The sequence below is a fragment of the Apostichopus japonicus genome, chromosome 16 (assembly GCF_037975245.1).
Source record: "Apostichopus japonicus isolate 1M-3 chromosome 16, ASM3797524v1, whole genome shotgun sequence".
Lineage (NCBI taxonomy): Eukaryota > Metazoa > Echinodermata > Holothuroidea > Aspidochirotida > Stichopodidae > Apostichopus > Apostichopus japonicus.
The window spans coordinates 6,027,576-6,047,775 of record NC_092576.1 but is presented as its reverse complement, the minus strand read 5'-3'; the positions used below and the strand labels follow the sequence as shown (position 1 = coordinate 6,047,775).

The window sequence follows — 20,200 nt, the reverse complement described above, 5'->3', positions numbered from 1 at the left end:
AAGTATGGATTAAATCCACCATGAACGTTTAGAGTTACCAAATTTCCAATCAGATTTCACCCGACTCCGTTACCATCGCATATATTCCATTCACCTTCTGAAGATATTGTTTTTACGAAGTTCTGCTTTTAATTTTGTAAGATGTTGGATAAAGCTTCCTTTCCCTTCAGAAAATAACAGACACCTTCTACTCAATATGATACATCCACATGCTAAGTATGAGATCTGTTGAAGATTACCTGATATTGTGTTTATTATGAATATACATTTTGACCTCCAGTGACCTCAAATGACCTTTAAAATTCTCAAAAACAATAGCCTCTTTGTACTCAATATGGGGTAATAAATTAATTGAAGATTCCTTGCGTGTTTACGTGCAAAGCTGCATTCGTCCTGATATTTCTTAGTCCTATCTGTTAAAACGAGAGATGATTCAGCTGCATCATGTGGACTTCGTCCTCCTGCCTTTCAAATTTCAAACTTTCACATCGGATGGAGATTGTTCATAATCCGAGTCTTCCAAAAGCTATGCTCTAATAAAATGAAATTTTCAAATATGTGAATAAATACGACCATAGTAAATGCATGCTACACGCATTAACAATTGTATCATCTCTCAGTGATTAGCATTTACTCTAAACACTATACATTAGCTTAGTGAATGTGCACAAAGAACGACATGTGTAGTGCAGTTTACTGATCGTAAATAAATGACGACAATTGTACTGTATAGCTTACTGATTGTTCACAGACGACAATTGTATTGTAGCCAACTGATTGTACACACATAGCGACATTAGTACTGTATAGCTTACTGACTGTACACAGACGACAATTGAATTGTAGCTAAATGATTGTACGCACATAATGAGATTAGTACTGTTTAGCTTACTGATTGTACACAGACGACAATTGTATTGTAGCTAACTGATTGTACACAAATAACGACATTAGTACTGTCTAGCTTACTGATTGTACACAGACGACAATTGTATTGTAGCTAACTGATTGTACACACATAACGACATTAGTACTGTATAGCTTACTGATTGTACACAGACGACAATTGTATTGTAGCTAACTGATTGTACACAAATAACGGCAAGTACTATATAGCTTACTGATTGTACATAGACGACAATTGTATTGTAGCTAGATGATTGTACACAAATAACGACATTAGTACTGTTTAGCTTACTGATTGTACATAGACGACAATTGTATTGTAGCTACCTGATTCAACACAACAGACGCCATTAGTACTGTATAGCTTACTGATTGTACATAGACGACAATTGTATTGTAGCTAATTGTTTGTGAACAGATGACGACAGTTGTATTGAGGTATACTTGTAGTTGTTAGAAATTTTTTACAACACATAATATATGATGTTGTGACCTCTGAATCTATATAGAACATGGTTTATCAGTTCGGATAAGGTACATAATTGAACCGCAGTTTAAAGACTTACTTTTCTGTTTGGTCGGTCTGAAAAGCAACAAATGGGTAAGAATATTATCACAGACAACATTAAAATATGGAATATGATCAACATGAACAAAGAAAATTAGCTTGCTTTATGTAGCAAAACACAACATTATAAACATTGAAACCGTGCGTTACAAGCTGATTTGAGTTATTCTATAATTCACATTGCATTTAAAGTCAACACATGCAATGAATTATAAAATGATCTAACTTAAATGTCTTTCAGCTTAGCAATGTTGTAATCGCATGAGTTTAGGATCGGTGTTCTACCATGTTATCATATAAATTTCACCATGGTAACCACACTACCTTGTTGTGAACATATCTACCATTTAAAGTCATAACCGCAGTGGCAGCATCAAAGGGACGGGGAGGGCATGAGGGTTGGGGAGGGCAATGAGGGCATCCCCAATCATGTTTGCACCCAGGCCTCAGTCGGCTCCCCTCCCGTCTACGTTTCTAGTTAATACAAATCAGTTGTTAAAGTCATAATTTGTAACCACCCCCACCCCCACCCTCCCACACACACTATTTGTTTGTACTTCGACTTTCTGGAAATTAGGATTGATACAGCATTTATTTATATCTACATATAATTTGTGAATCCCTCCAACATTAAGAATACTTTCTGCCAATTTTCTCAACACAATTTATTCTACAGATTGAAAGAGAATTCACTCATTGATCAGACTGTCTAGACATATCAGAGGATTTATATCACTATTTGCAATGAGCAACGTCGTTCCTCTCTAACTCTAAAACCTATATGTGGTTCAACTCCTTGATCAGGAAATGCGGATGTGTTATTTCTGAGACAAAGGATTCCTAACACATCTTATAAAGTCTACACCAATCGAGAATCCCAAATAATATTACAGGTGTGTAGGCAATGCTTCATAGTGTATATATTCTAGCACTTAATATTTCCAATTGCTTTTCTTTCTATAAAGTTACCTCTGACTCCTGTGATTTTAATCACTAACCATGTAGTAATGCATTTTAAGGTTCGTGTCACTCTGTGTTAAACAACAGTATATATTTCTTAGGAGCAATTATTTCCTACGCATAGCAAATACATAGCAGGTATGTATTGCTTGCTTACACAGCAATTTACATCTTAACCAACTTTACTACACAAAGTTATACCTAAAAATACTAGTTGCGGTAAAAAATTAATTTGTTGCAATTTGTACAGGTAATGGAATGGAATCACGTGTCATAGAATACAACCAGTTAAGGCATCAAATTAAGTTTACTACCTCTTACGCGTGAGTCCAAAAACGGTGGATCCCATTTTAGAACGGGGACTATGACCGAGATTTCTCGAAGTTTTTCCTTTGTGAAGTCAAAGGCAAACTTAACAGCAACGGACAGTGAGGTAAGTATAGGGGCGCTATCAAAAGAACGGGCAGTTGGATGGGAGGGGAGAATCATAACCAGTTGCCAGTTTGGGTATCGTTGCTAGACTAAGTTTACTTTTGTTGATGCTTCGTTAGGCCACTTCAGATGGTATACTTCAACATTTTATCTTTTAAATTGTGACTTCTTCACCCCCTAAACTTCGCTTTTGTTCATATCATTTCAGCATTTTTTCTCGGAAGTCTAAGTTGTAATACCCAACATTTCTGTTTTTTCATCTCCAAATGACGATCTCATCGACTTTTTTTTTACCCCCTGTTTGATTTCTTACCAAAGAATAAGAAATTATGTCTCTAGTTATATTTAAAAATTTCGACTATTTTATATCAAACTTCTATATTCTAAAACTGTTGACTGTTTTTTTCCTGCAAATTTAAACGACTATACCTGAAACTTTCAAACATTTCCTCAAAAGTACGTCCTATAATTTTCAAAACGTCGACTTTATTGTACGACATTTGGTTATTTCAAAATATCTACTCTCTCCTCCAACATTATGACTTATGGGGTATGTGTAACAAGCAAATAATCGCTTGACTATGGGTAAGGTTTTAAATTTAACGTACAGTAGTCTGGCGTTAAGTATGACAGGGTGGTACTAAGTGTAGTAGTGTAGCCGTGTAATTTTGACGAAATAATATATTTTGGAGTATGCGTGTGTAACAAAACAGATCATTCGAAGATTATTTTTAATTCCAAGTACGGTTTTAAAATGGGTATTTATTTGAAGACAGTACCGATGTTTGATGCAGCTATGCTCCTTGTGTAAATATAAGCCTGATCAAATATTGACTGGTTAAAGCCAATTTTTTCTGAAGGTTTTTTGCTCGATTATTATTTTGCGAAACCGTATTTTAGCAGTGCCAAAAGGGGGGGGGGGGGAGGGGGCTGACGCCCCGCCAGCCCACCATGCAACTGCTATCCCTATGGTCATTAAGGTAAATATTTGTCCTAACCTATTGTGGTGGAAAGGAAAAACGAGAGGGCGGCAAGAGTGTATTGATTTTACACTAAAAAACCATATCTCGTCCCACCAAAATATTATGGATCACATTATTGAATAGCAGAAAGTGGTATACACATTTCCAATTGTATAAACATATACAAATCCTTACATTTAACTCTGACGTTCAATCTTTTGGTTGATAATTAAGCAAATTTACCACAAAATCTATTGAATCATTACCTTTTCGTAAAGAAACTGATGGAAGATATAATGGAATAATAAATCTACCGTTTTACTTACCATGTCTTTATTTGCCCTCTCTTTCTGTAATACAAGTGTAAGACATGAACTTCAATATTATCACCCACATACACAGATCATGCAAAACTAACACGGGAGAGCAAACGAGAATTAAATGTTTTCTCTTGAAATTGGAAGTGAACTTATTCTTGTGTATTTATCTACTTTATTACAGTTCGTTTCTTGTGAAGTAGCTAATTTTACAGTATCTTTTGCCAACGGCAATCACACAAACGTTTAATACAGAAAAGTAAACTTAATGTCTTTATAAGGGTACTCTATACTTTGGGGTTTTAAGTGGCGTACTAGTAGTAATTCAATCTGCAAGAGGTAATAACTCATTCATATTAAATCTCCAACCACCATTTTAACTTTGATTGGACAGAAGATGTCTATAAGTTAGGAGTTAGGAAACCATGGCTTTAAGGAGAGTTATTACAGCATGATAAATAAACCACTTACCTCAAACCTCTTTAAATGAAAATTAAGATGTGAAACAACAGTTTAATATTGTCATATATATATATATATATATATATATATATATATATATATATATATATATATATATATTTATATATATATATACATATAAATATACATATATATATTAATATATATAAATATATATATAAATATATATATATATTTGTATATATATATATATATATATAAATGAAAATCGAAATGAGTTGGAAAATCAAGAACAGTGAACAAACTTCCAGCCTCCACCGGGATTCTAACCCGGGCCTCCCGTTCTGTAGGCGGACACCCTAACCATTAGGCTATAGACGCTGATTGTATGTCCAGAGGTTTGAAACCGGTAAGGAAGGTCGTAATTCCACTGTAGGCGTTTGTCACCTGTATCGAACAATACTAGTTCTGTTTTTGGTGACATATTTTGCCTTACTCTAGAGATCAAACATGATGCTAACCAACTCGAAATCAATTGTGATTCCTATCGAATCCCGGTGGAGGCTGGAAGTTTTTTCACTGTTCTTGATTTTCCAACTCATTACGATTACAATTACGATTTTGCATATGAATATTCAGTGTAATTCACTGATCTTCTTGTTCTTGGCACAAGGTAATTCTAACACTTCATTGTTGTTACTTTGGTTGACTTTGTTCTAAAGGTAAGATATCAATATACAGTTTATCAAAATCTACACACATTTGAAGCCGTCTCATTGATAAAAACGAAAGAATGGGCTATTAAATCTACTTCTTAACAATTTCTGTTACATCCAGGTCACTGCTTTTCTGTCTATCATATCTTCTGAAAAGCCGTGGCGCAACTGCCCTCCTCAGAGGTAACACGTAATTGCGTCTCTCCTGAAAAACGTGAGAGTCGTTGGATGGATAGATTGTTGTTGACTTCAACTGTTCTTATTCTTTATTTAACGGGCATATATATTTTACTAAGTTATGTTTACTTACAAGCTCTTTATATTGATAATATTTCAAAGGACCGTTTGCAGTACTCTGTGTGAAAAAAAACAAATAACAATGTGATTAGTACACATCACTTCCATTGGTATTTATGCAAGAAGACCTTAGCAGCAACTTGAAGGTTGTTACTAAGACGAACCCAAATGAATTTGACCATGTTAGTTTTCTTCTACTGCGTAAAAGAGTCTCTTTAGAAAGTAGTATATTTAAAATGATATCTTCAAATAACATTTTGTTACCAAGACATACCTCCCACTGTTCAGTATCGTAATTCAAACGCAGTACTCCTGCAGGTGCATAACCAGTTTGCCACTCGACTGAAAGAGACCGTAAAAGGAGTTTTTCATAGTATCTATGGAAACTTGAATGTGTCAAACATTTAGTACAAGCCCGTTTTGTCAGCTACATCCGGACATATAACATTTATTTAAGTTTTGAAGACTTTAATTGATAAACCTAGTAATTCCCGACTCTACAGATAAATTGTGCCATCTGTATTTGTGGCACAAGTAATAGTCTTCTTGACATTCCTTTATTACTCCCTCACTAGTTATACTGGCGTCCTGTTCACAACTCATATTTGCTAAAAACACCCTTCCACATGGGACTGTGCATGTCGTCAACTCTCGGTGTTCTGCCTAATGCTAACAATAGGAAGAAAAGAGGCCGATGGCAAATGCATTGATTATTGGAGAACGTAATTTGAAAATCTGTTAATGATCTGATATCTATCCGAGTTGCTATTCTATAGAATTTTTAACTCGGTTTTCCCACTCGGCCTTCTCCAAGCACAAACAACTTTCTTCGGATATGTGGACCGTTCGTATTCCCTTTCGTGAGATATCGCACATGTACGTATGTCCCACCATGACTGCAAAGGTGAACACTCACTACCTCCCTTCCGCCCTCCCCTTTCAGGAAAAAAAGTGATTAATGCACCCATGATTAGATGACAATCCAACCTTATCTACATAGTACTACTGGAGCTTAAAACAAATATAATTTTCTTCAAACCATAAATAGATGCTGAAACATTATACGACGAAAATATCAATTGAACAAACATGAAAGCAATGTACCTAATTGAGACCCCTTATGGATTATACACTGGTCTGGTACTGTGTTTGTACAGTCCAGAGGTCAATTACAATGTAAATATACTCTTATCAACTGAGTGTTTACCTCAAATACCCCCACCCGCCTCGCCCAAAAAAATAAGTAAATAAATAGATAAATAAATAAAAAGAAAGAAAGAAGAATAACAAAAAATATAGAATTCTTGTATTCATTACGTTATATCAGCTACCACCTATAAATTTCATCCAAACTGTACTTTTTAACGCATTGTGTTTAAAAAGATTTTAAAGCTTTGGCCTTCGTTTACTTCATTTCACTTTTGAAGCAAAGAATTTTTCTTCTGTTTACTAAATTGGATCAATATCCCAAGTATGACATTAAACCATCATGTTCTTTTAGACTTGAAGTGTTTATACAAAGCGTGTCGCACATGCCCACAACATACCAAAATGCACGTACAATTACCATCGCATTAATCTATTTGGCTTCGATAAGAAATGCGCTATGCTACTGGCATTATGCCCGACGAAAGCAAATATGAGCCCAGTAGGTAAAAATGTAGCTTTAGGGTTTTAGATAAAGACGTGAAGAAATCTCCTTTTTGCGTGTTTTACTAATTTTTCTCAAACCAGTTGAACACAGGATAATCATAAACGCATAAGTCATTTGCTCTTAATCGTGCAGATGCAATCAGTTACACAACTTCATTTCACCTCATCAACAATTACATGTAAAGATCAATATATTTGTAACAGTAATTTGTTAAACTGCATTCTTACCACGCGGCTTCTGTTGTACCGTGCTCAACTTGTTCTCAAATTTAGAGGGCAGCAGAATTCTTTCAATCCTTTGAGAAAAAAATTGTATTACTTCGTCAATGTTTTGCTATTAGATAAACTGAAAGGTGTGCAATATTATACTTTTATTGTTAAGTCCACAAATGCGGGTTCGAGTATTTTTATCATTTTGGTTTCATTTCATATCTGATGCAGCCTGCTCAAACGAAGGAGCATACCACCGAATTTCTTTGGTAGATAAATCAATCAATTATCTAAATGAGGTATATTTTGTACGTGTTATTGTGTGTGAGTAAGCACGAGACGGTTCGACATGCTGCTAAAATGTCTTCACATATAGTTGTTACAGTAATTATTCCAACAAATAGGTAAATTGAATAAATGTAACTCTTTCTCAGACATTATGAACAGTAGTCGACTGTTCAAAGTAACAACGCATACTTGATATCGGTCGGTGAACTGCTGTGACAAGCATATTGCAGGATACTTATCAATTTGGTTAAGTCCCATTGTTGCCATTTTTCGTTTTCAAAGCTCAATCCTTTCAAAGTGTTAAGCGGAGGTAAAACTGCCCCAGAGCTTAGATTAACAGCTCCACCGTTTTCTTCAACTGAAGTAAAGCTTTCTCGCAGTATAATCCTTTGAATGTCAACCTATTCAAGAAATTAACTACATAATATAAGTTTGAGCAAACATGAATGAGGAACCTCGAATCGTTATCAACATTGTTTATATCATTGACTAACTAAGATAGATCACAAAGTAATTCAAAGATTGGCCAACAAAAATGCAGTTTATACTTGCTTTAGCAATCTAAGTATGGTGTTTCTTTACATATCGTGTAACAAAAGAAACCTTATATGAAAATTGAAACATGACAGTTGTCTCAAATTAGCTCAGGTATTGTTTATTTATAATATTGATATGACGATGCCTGGAGCTTTTGGCTCCATGATTCTTTTTAATGAATTTATGCCTGCAGGTTTAATTTAAGATAGGTAAGCCCCACACATGATGTGAATCGGTAAGAAAAAGGCTAATTGACAATGGAGATGACCAACAATCAAAGGAACATTGCTCACCTCTGTACCAACAAAAACTTTTTTTCATTTAATATATATCAACTTTACACATAGTTATGTAATATTCATATCTTAATCGCCGTAACTTGAAGCATTTAAAGTTTAAAAATTATTCTTCACAAAAACACAACAAATTGACATATTTCATGATAGTTATTACAACATCACGTGTATGATTACGAAGTCCATTATTTTACCTAATTATTAATCAGTTAAATCGTATATATATTACAACGTGCTAATCCACTTTGCAGTTTTCTTCGATAGAGTTTGAAAATTACTAAAATCAAGTGGACACTATATTCAGGCAATTTTGTTTTAACATTTCACATATCATTGCTTCAACAGAAACAAGTATTAAGAGAAGTAAACAAGAGTTTTAACTCACTGAAAGTAAAAAATACGTGAAGTCGCTTTTTGAAATATCGAAACATCATGAATTAAGACATGACTGAACGGTTAACATATTAGGCAAGCACTTGTTAGATGTATATATGAACTTAGTGGATATTGTGGCTAATGTTTTAGTTTGAAAGTTTAAACAAAATAGAATGAAATAATAAAGATAACTATTTACGGATCGGTCACCTATATTCTCAATGTATAATATTTTCAGATCCTTCCACCACTTGTCATGGTTTGACAAAAGAACATCAAGCTTAGTTGCATTATTTTTGTATTTCCTCTTCACACTGAATCGAAATTAAAGTAATAATAGAAATCCTTATAAAAAGTTTTTCACCTGTCTTTCAAACGCTTCCTTCAACCTCATTACTATCCCATCGTGTACATCTCGAGTTTGGTCTTTCAAAATTATAACTTGCTTACAGAAGGCTTTCAATGAAAGAACAAGGTCGATTTATGAGTAACAGTCTTACAATCTTATTTAATTTGATTCTGCGTCAATAACTTAAACTTAAATGCAAGTGCAGTACAAGAAACTTTATAATACAAATTGTGAACGAATAGCTTCTTACATCAAAATGAAATGCACAGTGATTGAAATTGTAAATATCCATGAATTAATCAACTAAATATAGATAGCTTAGATACCTTTTAATTCTTCTTCTGTCACCTTTATAGTCGGTTCGAGTAGATGCTGTTGTTTCTGTTGTGTTGCTTTTGTTGTTCTCTGTCGATCTTTGGAATTATTCTCTGTTGCTGATAAGATATAAACTGTATTACTCATCTAAGTATTGCAAGCTGTAGTTCTAACAGCGAAAATATAAATATTAATAATTAAAGACACACGCTTCAAACGGCATATCAGGCAGTCTAAATACGTTAGGTAAGATCGTATATAGTTATATAGCCTACATAACTTGACGCCTGAGATCTGTGGCATGTGAGTCACTCGTTTTCACGGGAACTGCATTGACAACTTGAACTAAAGAAATGACCCGCACCACTCTTTATGTGAATGTAATGATGCATACATGTACAAAGTGATCATCTCATTGTCATAGTGCTGATAATAGGAATACAGTCAAAGCGTGACTGTGGCTAAATGGGCGTGTCTAAAAAATGTTTAGAAGGAAAAGAAATGTAGTTGCCTATCTTATGTCAGGATGATCATGTATATATACATTCAAATACCACTTTAATCTTGTTAATGTTTTAATCTGCTTCATCTATTTAATCTGTTTAATCTATTGTATCTACTTTATAAATTTCATCTATTTGATCTATTTAATCTGTTTAAGCTGATTAATCTGTTGACCGTGTTTCATCTATTTCACCTGTTTCATATGTTTAATCTGCTTAGTCTGTTTAATCTATTTAATTCAGTTCATCTATTTCCTCTATTTCATGTATTTTATCTATTTCATCTGTTTCATCTGATTGATCGGTTTAATCTATATCATATATTTCATCTGTTTAATCTGTTAAATCTGTTTAATCTGTTTGATTTGTTGAAGCTGATAAATCTGTTTTACCTGTTTCATCTATTTCCTCTATTTCACATGTTTCTTTTTTATATCTGTTTAATCTGCCTACTTTTTAAAAAATCTATTTCACATATTTTCTCTATTTCATCTATTTTTCTGTTTAATGTGTTTAATCTGTTTCATCTATTTCATTTGTTCATATGTTTAATTTGTTTAATCTGATGAATCTGAATGATCTGTTTTCATCTCAATAACGTACGTCGTTGGCTAAAGTCTGACATTGAACGGTGTGTTTCAAAGAATAAGTTATGATGACATGTTGGCTAGTCAATAGCTTTAACAAATCCATGATAGGTACCAAAGTCTAAATACATACTATTATCAAGTTATATTCATCCAATGATTTCAATCTCATCAAAGTTTCTTAGCCTATCCATGTTTTCTCCCTAGACTATAATTCCGGAAGTGAAATCACCCGATTGTAACAAAAATAATGCCCTGGTTATTTACATTAGTGTATTGCTATAACTGCTATATTGCCATATATTGTTATGAAGTGCGGAAAGTGACGAACACGTTAAATCAGCATAAATAGGTTAGAGTGCTCACATTTTGATCAGAACAATATGAAACTAATTTGAAATTTGTAGTTCTTGTAACAGTTTGTTTTCACCAAAATCTCTAATAACATTCTGGACCCGTTTGGCTTACATCATTATATTTACGTGGTTTTAGTCTGAAAGTGGTTATCATCATCAAGGCAACACCGCAAACTGCTCTAATTTGTAGTGAAACAATGAAATATAGTACTGAGTTCCAAATACCATTAATTGAAACACTACGTGCACTAGGCTTTAACATGAAAGAACAATGTCGATTCATGAGTAACAGTCTTACAATCGTATTAAATTTCATTATGGGTCAATAAATTAAATTTATATGCAAGTGCAGTACAGGAAGCTTACTAATCCAAACTGAGAACGCATTGCTTCTTACGTCAAAATTAAATGCACAGTTATTGAAAGTTGTAAATAATCCATGCAGTAATCAAGTCAATATAGATATCTTAAATACCTTTTAATTCTTCTTCTGTCACCTTTTTCGTTGGTTTGGGTAGTTGCTGTTGTTGCTGCTGTTGCTGTTGTGTTGATGCTGTTGTACTCTGTCGATCTTTGGAATTATTCTCTGTTGCTGATAAGATATAAACTGCATTACTCATCTGAGTATTGTAAGCTGTAGTTCTAACAGCGAAAATAAAAGTATTAATAATTAAAGACGCAAGCTTCAACGGACATTCTGGATACGTTAGGTAAGATAATATATAGTTATATACATAACTTGACACCTGAGATCTGTGAAATATGAGTCACACGTTTTCATGGGAACTGCATGGACAACTTGAATTCTGATCTAAAGAAATGACCTGCATCACTCTTTATGTGAAGCTTATGATGCATAAATATACTAAGTGATCATCTCATTGTCATAGTGCTGATAATACGAATACAGCCAAAGCGTAACTTTTTCTCAATCAGTGGGATTTTACATACTTTTAGAAGTAAACGGATCTGATCTTTAATTACCTATTTTATGTCAGGATGACCATGTATGTTAACGTTCAAATAACACTTTTATCTATTTAATCCATTTACGTACATTGTTGACAAAAGTCTGAATTTGAACGGTGTGTTTCAACAAATAAGTTATGCTGACATTTTCTTCTGGATATTATAATCAAGTTACATTCATCTAATGATTCGGTTTCGTAGCATATCCTTACTTTCTCACATACTACTTGCGGAAAGCCAAGTCACTTGATTTTAACAAGAATAGTGTCCTGGTAATTTACATCAGTATATTGCTGTAACTCAGATATTGCCATATATTGTTCATAAGTGTGGGGAGTGACAAACATTTTAATCAGCATAAAAAGGTTAGAGTGGTCACATATTGATGAGAAATATGTAGTTCTTGTAACAGTTTGCTTTCACCATGACCCTAAACGTATTCTGGGTCCGTTTGGCTTACATCATTACATTTATGTGGTTTTAGTCTGATTGTGGTAATTTTCACCAAGGCTACTCCAAAAACTGCTCTATTTTGTAGTGATACAATGAAATTTAGTAACAGATACAGTTAATTGAGAAACGAGAAAATAAAAGCACCAGAAAGTAAGGGGCAACCAGGTTTGTAGCTAGGATTCCACACACATGGTGGAACAGGAATCACAGGAAAGCATTTCAAGAATTTTATACCAGGAAGGGTTGAGAAGTCGTAAAGAGCATCTGGGTGAGGCTCAACCAAAAGTGACCGGGCATGTAATCTGCAGGTTATGCCCTATAATTGCAATGGAATACCCTCATCCCACACTCATGCTAGTGTACGGGATGTAATCTGTATGGGATGCCCTATTATTGCAATGGAAGACCACCGTCTCACACCTCATGCTACAAGTTGGAGTTAGCACAATGTCATATCAATAATGGGAACATGGAAAATCCATTGGTGGGGCAAGGAAAGACTGAACCAGATATCCAGGTGTCACAGATTGCAATGGCTTCGAAGTTTTTTCAGTATAAATAAAGTAAACAGAGATTCCTGATAGGGAATACTGATTTCACCGTCTAGAGTTTTCTAAGAAAGCCTCGACAACAGTTTGATTCCAAAAAGAAATTTGAACCGAGTCAATTAAACAGAAATCAATTAAATACTTCAGAGTTAGATTGATATTTGTGATAAATCAATAAATTACCTTTACATCGGTAGAGGACGACTCCGATGATAATCAAATGAATCACAAAAATCACTACAACAACGATCCAACCAGTTTGTTGTTCCTCCTCTGAAATGCCAAGAGAAATAGTCAAAATATGAACATCAACAACTCCAGATACAAGTTGACATCATCTCCATATAAAAAATCAACACAGCTATCTTAAATTGGTTCATGATAGGGTCAAACATGCATGTGAATGATATACAACGGTATGTCAAATCGGTATCAAGAACTATACACCGCATACCGCGTACGGTATGCGGTTGCAACGCTTCTCCTTCAATTCCAAATCAAAACAACAAATGCATTCGATTAGTTTAGGTTTACTACGCCAATTGGCATACCACATACAATTTAACCTGCACATAAAATACTTATGGGGAAGTTCTTGCATTTTAACGTAGTTCTTACCCTGAAAAGTTACATCAGTTGATGTACATTTCGTTGCGACACCGTCAGTGCTATAAACACACGTGTACGTGCCCAAGGTAGGGTTTTCAACCGTGTTTATGACCAGAGAACTATTTTGTAATGTGAATCCATCAGGGATCATAACTTCACTTATGTTTCCAAATGCAATAATTTCTTCCGTTTGTCCCTTTTTTTTCCATACAAAGGATGACACATCTTTCCCGCAGTTCATAACCACTCTTTCATTAGGTGTTACAATCAGAGGTTCGCTAGATGCTTCCAGTATTCCGCTTTCAACCAGTATCGTAGATTCAGTGTTACCTACCTCATACACATTGCTTCTCGCTGCGCAGACGAATACACTTAATGAGAGAGAGGTTTGTAACGAAATATTCAAAACACTATGGTAAGATTTTAATTCATCGACACCAGTTCTTACAGATTCGACTGAGAAGAGATCTGTTCATCCCCACTTTTAGTTCTTAACTTCCATGACAAATCATCTAATACTTCACCTACTCGTGAAACACTACAACTTAACCTTGAAGCAGCCTTTAATTCTAAAAAGCATGATTTCTGGTCACATCCAGCAGCATCAATGGTTGGGTACGGTTCATGTGGTTTGTCTGCAAATTGTAAAAAGAAAGACGGATTAAAAACAATATTAGCCAACCAGAATACATTGGGCATATTTTAATGGTTTTATATTAAATTAGTTGGATTCGCCAACAATAAAGATCTCAGAGAAGCAATTATTCACTCATAGCTATGACGTGTTTCACCGAGCTATATCAAGCCGAAGTTAAAAAGTTGGACCACTTATATTGCTTTTTCTGTGGATTCTACCTTGCATTTCGCTCTACCTCTTTACGTCAAAATATGAACTCCTTGTGTTCGGTCCAGTGATTCGATGGATAATGCAGATATGGTTTGTGTTGATGTAAGACGTTATCTTTTCATATCCATCATTACTATCACATCATATACAATCTTATGTTGTTCAACTGTGTTTATTTGCCTTTCATTCGAAAGCATGATATGCATATTTATTTTATTCAAGAAAATTATAGCACGAAGCGAAACCCATCTAAGGCGGCAGACTATAACCTGGAGGTTGGAATCCCACTATCACCCTCTTCACTAAGTTCACTTGCTTTCTTATTGTCACCTTTTGGCCAAGGTTACTGTCCAATCATTCCCTGGTTAATATCGATATTGGTGGAAAGTCGACAAAGAGAGGTCAGGATCAAAATAAAAGCTTACTTCTGATGTATTTGTTACAGAAAACTTAAACACTACTCTTAAATATGGGAACTATGAATTATGGAATAATGATTCCACCTGCTCAAGAATCACTTATAGATCATTGCTTACTCGTAGTTACTCGCCATGCTACTACCATTGCAAATGCGAATCAACTGTTTTACTGAAATCAATTTTCGACACATTAGTAGCAGTTTCTGTGTCGTTTCATTAAAAACATTCTGCTTTTTGTTCTTTATGCGGAAGATTTGATGACACATCAGAAACATGTTTTGGTGGATTGATAATAACTTCAAATGTTCTTGTAAGGTGTTACAAGAAAATCGCTGAAGATCGACCAGCTGCTAAGCTAATGAATTTTTGCAAAAACTCAGACATATGCACGCTATAACTCAGAGAAAGACTCATATAAAGTATGAGGAGTCAGGACGTTCCTTTTATTATTGCACAATGCTATTTGAAGGTTGATTTGAATACTGTTATGTTTTATTTGCTTGCTCTTAATGAAGGACTATAAATAATATATTGTCTTCTCCTTTATTATATTTTGTAAATACAACCACCAACAATAAACTCATGCAAAAGAAATAATGAATAACTTTATCAAAGAAAACGACTTACCATAGACAACTACATGAACATATTCAACGATTGGATCATCATCTGTAGTTGCCAATGTCGATACTGCGAAAACATGATTATGTTGGGTGGAAACTTTCTTGATCATAAGAGATCCATCATAGTGAACCCCGTATTCTCCGGAATCATGTCCGGTACCATATATCATGCCTTCTCTGAGGCATATAAATGATCGCTCATGGCTAAACAAATAGCTGGAGTTGTACCAACATGCACCATAGAAACCACCAGGATAGTTGCAGGATATCACTCCTTTCTTTCCCAATTGCAAATATTGCGGTGACTGACACTTATCCAACGCGACAATCGTGCCTGTAATTGAAGAGGAAAGACGTAAACCTTGAACCTGTTTTCAAATCACATAAAAGTTGCAGGGTATCCATTTCCCTCTCAAGCTGTGTTCCATTCTCCAGTTCAAAATGTATTAATGGGTGAGTCTAAGGAACATACAGCCTCATATGAAGTCGCAATAAATGGTGACTTGCATTCACTACAGTTTGAAAAGGACTCCATTCAATTGACCTCCTGCCCCAATCAGAATAGGAATCCATCAGAACTTTCACCACATTTTCGAATGTCAGCACTCCTCCACCCCAATCCCCGAAGCCCCCCCCCCCCCCTTCGTCCCCTACATTACAAATTGGTATTGCGCGTGTGCAAGTGATGCGATTGAGTAAGTATTACTCCAAACATAAGAAGTCATATTACCTCAGTGCAGGTCTTTCATACCGCTTCTTATATCTTCATATGAACATGTTACCCTTCCCCTGCTCTAACATCTATAAACAACCACAGTCCCCACCTCTTCTCCCCTCTCCAAGATAAAGCCGGTATTGGATCTTACCACTCAATATGGACCAAACGATAGCAGGGAAAAGGTTTGTGAGAGACATCTGAAAAAGGAACCAAATTGACACTTAATTGAGCTGACATAAATTGAATATACATAGGATGATTTCCAATCTATGACCTACGGTGGCTGATAAAGCCACCGTCGCTTAATATAGGTCAGCCATTACTAACAGTTACTCACGAGCAAGGTAGCATGAAAACCTGTTTTCAATAGAGTTTGAAGTTCATATCCTGTATATCACTGACATTCACTGTAATCACTTGTTTTCATAACAGTTTTCTTTGGTGCTGTTTTTTCACTAACTTGCAGTTAAGTTACAAGGAATTATAATAAAATCAAATAAGCTGTTGGGCCATCACTCATCAGTGAGGTTATATCCGGTACTTTATGGTCAAAGAAAGTGTGAGATGTGGATGGCCACTTCTAGACGTGGTTAGCCAAAGAATGGGTATAAAAGCAGGATTGTAAAGTAATTAGCATATATCATTTGTATCAAAGTGAAATCAATAGTTCTGACATATTGAACAGGAGGGTCATTTCATGTCAAATGAACAGATTGTTGGAGAAGTTTGTAATTGAATCTTTTCCTAAAATAACATCCTCCTTGCATGATTAGAGCAAATAAGGAGAAATAAGAAAAATTTCAGTTACATTGCTTCAAAACTGTTTGTACAATACATTCAGGAGGTATTGTCAATGACCGTGAAACATGCTATGAACTTAAACTATAATAGTATGGCCTCAAAAAGCCTGTGCAATGGCGAACTAGCAGGAGAAACAGTACTGTGAAAATGACAAACTTTGATTGAGTTTTGAGTGATTTCCCTTTAAATAATTACATGCTTGGCAAAAAAAACTTCCTGATTTGTTTGAAGTTGGTCGAGCAACATTAGTGATTTGACATGGAATGACAGAGAAATAAAACAAGCTTATTTAGTGAATTGATGCTCATTGATGCCCTTACTTAACTAGGTGTAACAATTAACGTGTTTCTTTAACCTAAGCCAGCGCTACCATTCCATGGTAAGGGTCACCATTTACAATGAAACTTGCCATTCACCAAACTTCCTATGTTTCTCTTACTTTGGTTTCTTTGCAAATGGGCTAACCATTCAAAGATTTCACAATAACATTTAGCTCAGTGACATAATGTTCACTCAATGTTGTGGATTCACGGTATAGGCTAATCCAGTAAGACCCTGTTGCAATAGTAACAGTTACAGTATAGTAGTACATTCAGTTGATTCTGTACATACTTTAGGATTAGTCAAGTTCATATATTAATTTAAACTTCCGGAAAGAGCCCTGTGAACCAATTGTATGCTACATAACTTAATGCTTCTCTGGTTTAAATGTATAATGTAACGTTCGTCGTTTATATTTTAGATGGAACCTTTCAGAATGAGATATGTAGGCTTACATCACCTAGTGCTACACATACATTCGGGAAATTCCACATGGTCTCTTTAGCACTGCCTCGTGACTGCAGCTATATTTATACAGTTTGGCTGTCGTTCAGTTTGATCCGATATGCAAAATCTACTGTAAAAAAACACTGTTGAAAATCAAAATTTCAGCATTGGCTATTTATTTGAATGCGAAAAGTCTTTGGTACCAAACCAAAACTTGAACTAGCCTCTTCATTTAACAAAGCAAAGTACAGGAAGTAGTAGCTAGAAGCAATGTGACTAGGCTATGAGGAATTGCATATGAAATTAATGCTAATGCAAGCAGCTACTGTACACCTGGCACATTCTTAGTCATATAAATGAAATTAACATACCATATCAAAACTGCACAAGGATTACCAAATTACAACATACCGTAGTGCACAACGGGCCTTTTATCGTGAAAAGGAACCTTCACGCAGTTAATCTATAGTCGTGTACACAAGCTTACTTTGACTTTGAAACAAACGTGCTACAGAATACACCCATGCTGTCTTGTGACACTAACATACAAATTATTACCAAAAAACAATGAAATAAAAACTGCGTGTTTAACTTATGGATGTAAAACAAATGACACTTAATAGTAACGTCAATTCCATACCTGAAATAAAAATATTATGGTGTACACTACGTTTCTTTCTGTACTAGGCCTAGGTCTACTCGCCTTCACAAACAACCACAAAGCCTCAGTATCACTGATCTACACTAACTGGATAGGCTGCGCGTACGGTGATTGTATAGCGAGCCGTGAAGTCACCGGAAGTTGTTCAGCGGCCATGTTGGGATATTCAAAACATCACCGCGCATATGACAACGACACGTCCATATATTACTATATGTATGTACTAGGCCTAGGGCATTACTTACATGTAAGTCACTGCGGGAACCAACCTGTAAATAGCTGAGGAATATGAAGATTTTAACTAAAATTGTGGAGAACTGCTAAATAAATTGCTGTTGCAGCAAAGATATAACTGTTCATATGAAATATAAAAAGTTGTCTGTCTGCATTTACTTGAAAAAAAAAACTGAATACATGTACAAAAATAATGACCTGTAGATGGGTTCTAGGACAAAATGCCCCAAGCCAAAAGGGTAGATAGATAGATAGATAGATATTTATTCAGCCAATCATATAAAAATACAATGGAAATTGGTTGATAACAAGAGCTCAAAACATTAAAAATTGTAAACAACAAATGGGACGTATAATATTGCACAAAGATATGAAAACGTTCCTATAAAATATTAAGATGAACAAAATATAAAATGTACCTACAAAATATAAAAGAGTACAAATATATATAAATGCCCTCAAATCCAATATAAAGTCTACAAAGTTTAAAATTGTTTAACGGTTTTGGTGCGTATTGAATATCTTCACAGCAGAAGGATAAAAACTGTCAGTAAATCTTTTAGAACCCTTAAAAGTACGCATTCTTTTGCCTGAAGGCAGGAACTTGAAATAATCAGTTGCTGGGTGGTAATCATCAATCAATATATTTTCAACACGTTTTAACGTTCGCTCCTGGTAGAGTGAGTGAAGGGACGGTAGGCCTGTGCCAATGAGGCGCTCCGCGTTTTTTATGACAGATTCTAGTTTCCTTAGATCATGCTTACTTACGGGACTAAACCAGACTAAAATGTTTAAAGTTAAAATACTTTCAATAATAGCACGATAAAAGTTAATTAAAATATTCTGACTGACACCATACGATTTTAGAGCTCGCAAAAAGAATAGTCTCTGTCGTCCCTTTTTCAGTATCTCATCAGTATTTGTGTTCCATGATAAGTTGTCCATAATAAACGTGCCTAGCAACTTAAATGTATTTACTTGTTCCACAACAGATCCATTAATAATGATAGGGTCCTTTGTATTTTTGTTTCGTCTAAAGTCCACAATTAATTCCTTAGTTTTGTTTACATTCAGAATCAGGTTGTTATCGGTGCACCATTTCGCCAAGAGATCCACTTCGTCACGGTAGCCACTCTCATCTTCGTTGATAATCAAACCAGTCACTGTAGTGTCGTCTGCAAATTTGATGATTCGTGAGTTCTGATCGGCGGCTCTGCAATCGTTCGTTAACAGAGAGTACAATAGCGGTGATAAAACACAACCCTGAGGAGTACCAGTGTTTAAAACAATAGATGCTGAATGAATGTTGCCTACTCTTACAGTTTGTCTGCGACATAAAAGGAAATCTAAAATCCAATCACAAATAGACGCAGGGAAGTTGAGGTGTTCTAATAATTTAAAATGTAACCGCGAAGGAATAATAGTATTAAAGGCAGAACTGTAATCGATAAAAAGTACTCGGGCGTAGGAACATTTCTTTTCCAAATGGGCAAAGATTTC

General features: G+C 35.0%; 3 protein-coding genes across 7 annotated transcripts in view; all 3 read right to left on the bottom strand.

Moving 5' to 3' along the window:
• Positions 1-20,200, bottom strand: part of LOC139983233 (uncharacterized) — a 95,154-nt gene that overhangs the window by 25,556 nt on the left and 49,398 nt on the right. The gene's annotated exons all lie outside the window — the stretch shown is intronic.
• The window catches only part of LOC139983730 (uncharacterized), a 47,526-nt gene continuing 38,843 nt past the window's right edge, over positions 11,518-20,200 (bottom strand). Inside the window, exons 4-5 of the mRNA XM_071997462.1 lie at positions 13,204-13,293; positions 11,518-11,684 (exon numbers count right to left, since the gene is read on the bottom strand). Coding sequence (XP_071853563.1) covers positions 11,518-11,684; positions 13,204-13,293 — 257 coding nt within the window. The remainder of the gene's footprint in view (positions 11,685-13,203; positions 13,294-20,200) is intronic.
• Positions 13,881-18,503, bottom strand: LOC139983238 (uncharacterized). The gene is made up of 4 exons (XM_071996658.1): positions 18,446-18,503; positions 16,385-16,433; positions 15,523-15,852; positions 13,881-14,264 (listed from the first exon to the last, which is right to left on the bottom strand). Exons 2-4 carry the CDS (start codon positions 16,431-16,433, stop codon positions 14,074-14,076), a joined length of 570 nt encoding a protein of 189 aa, XP_071852759.1. The 5' UTR covers positions 18,446-18,503; the 3' UTR covers positions 13,881-14,073.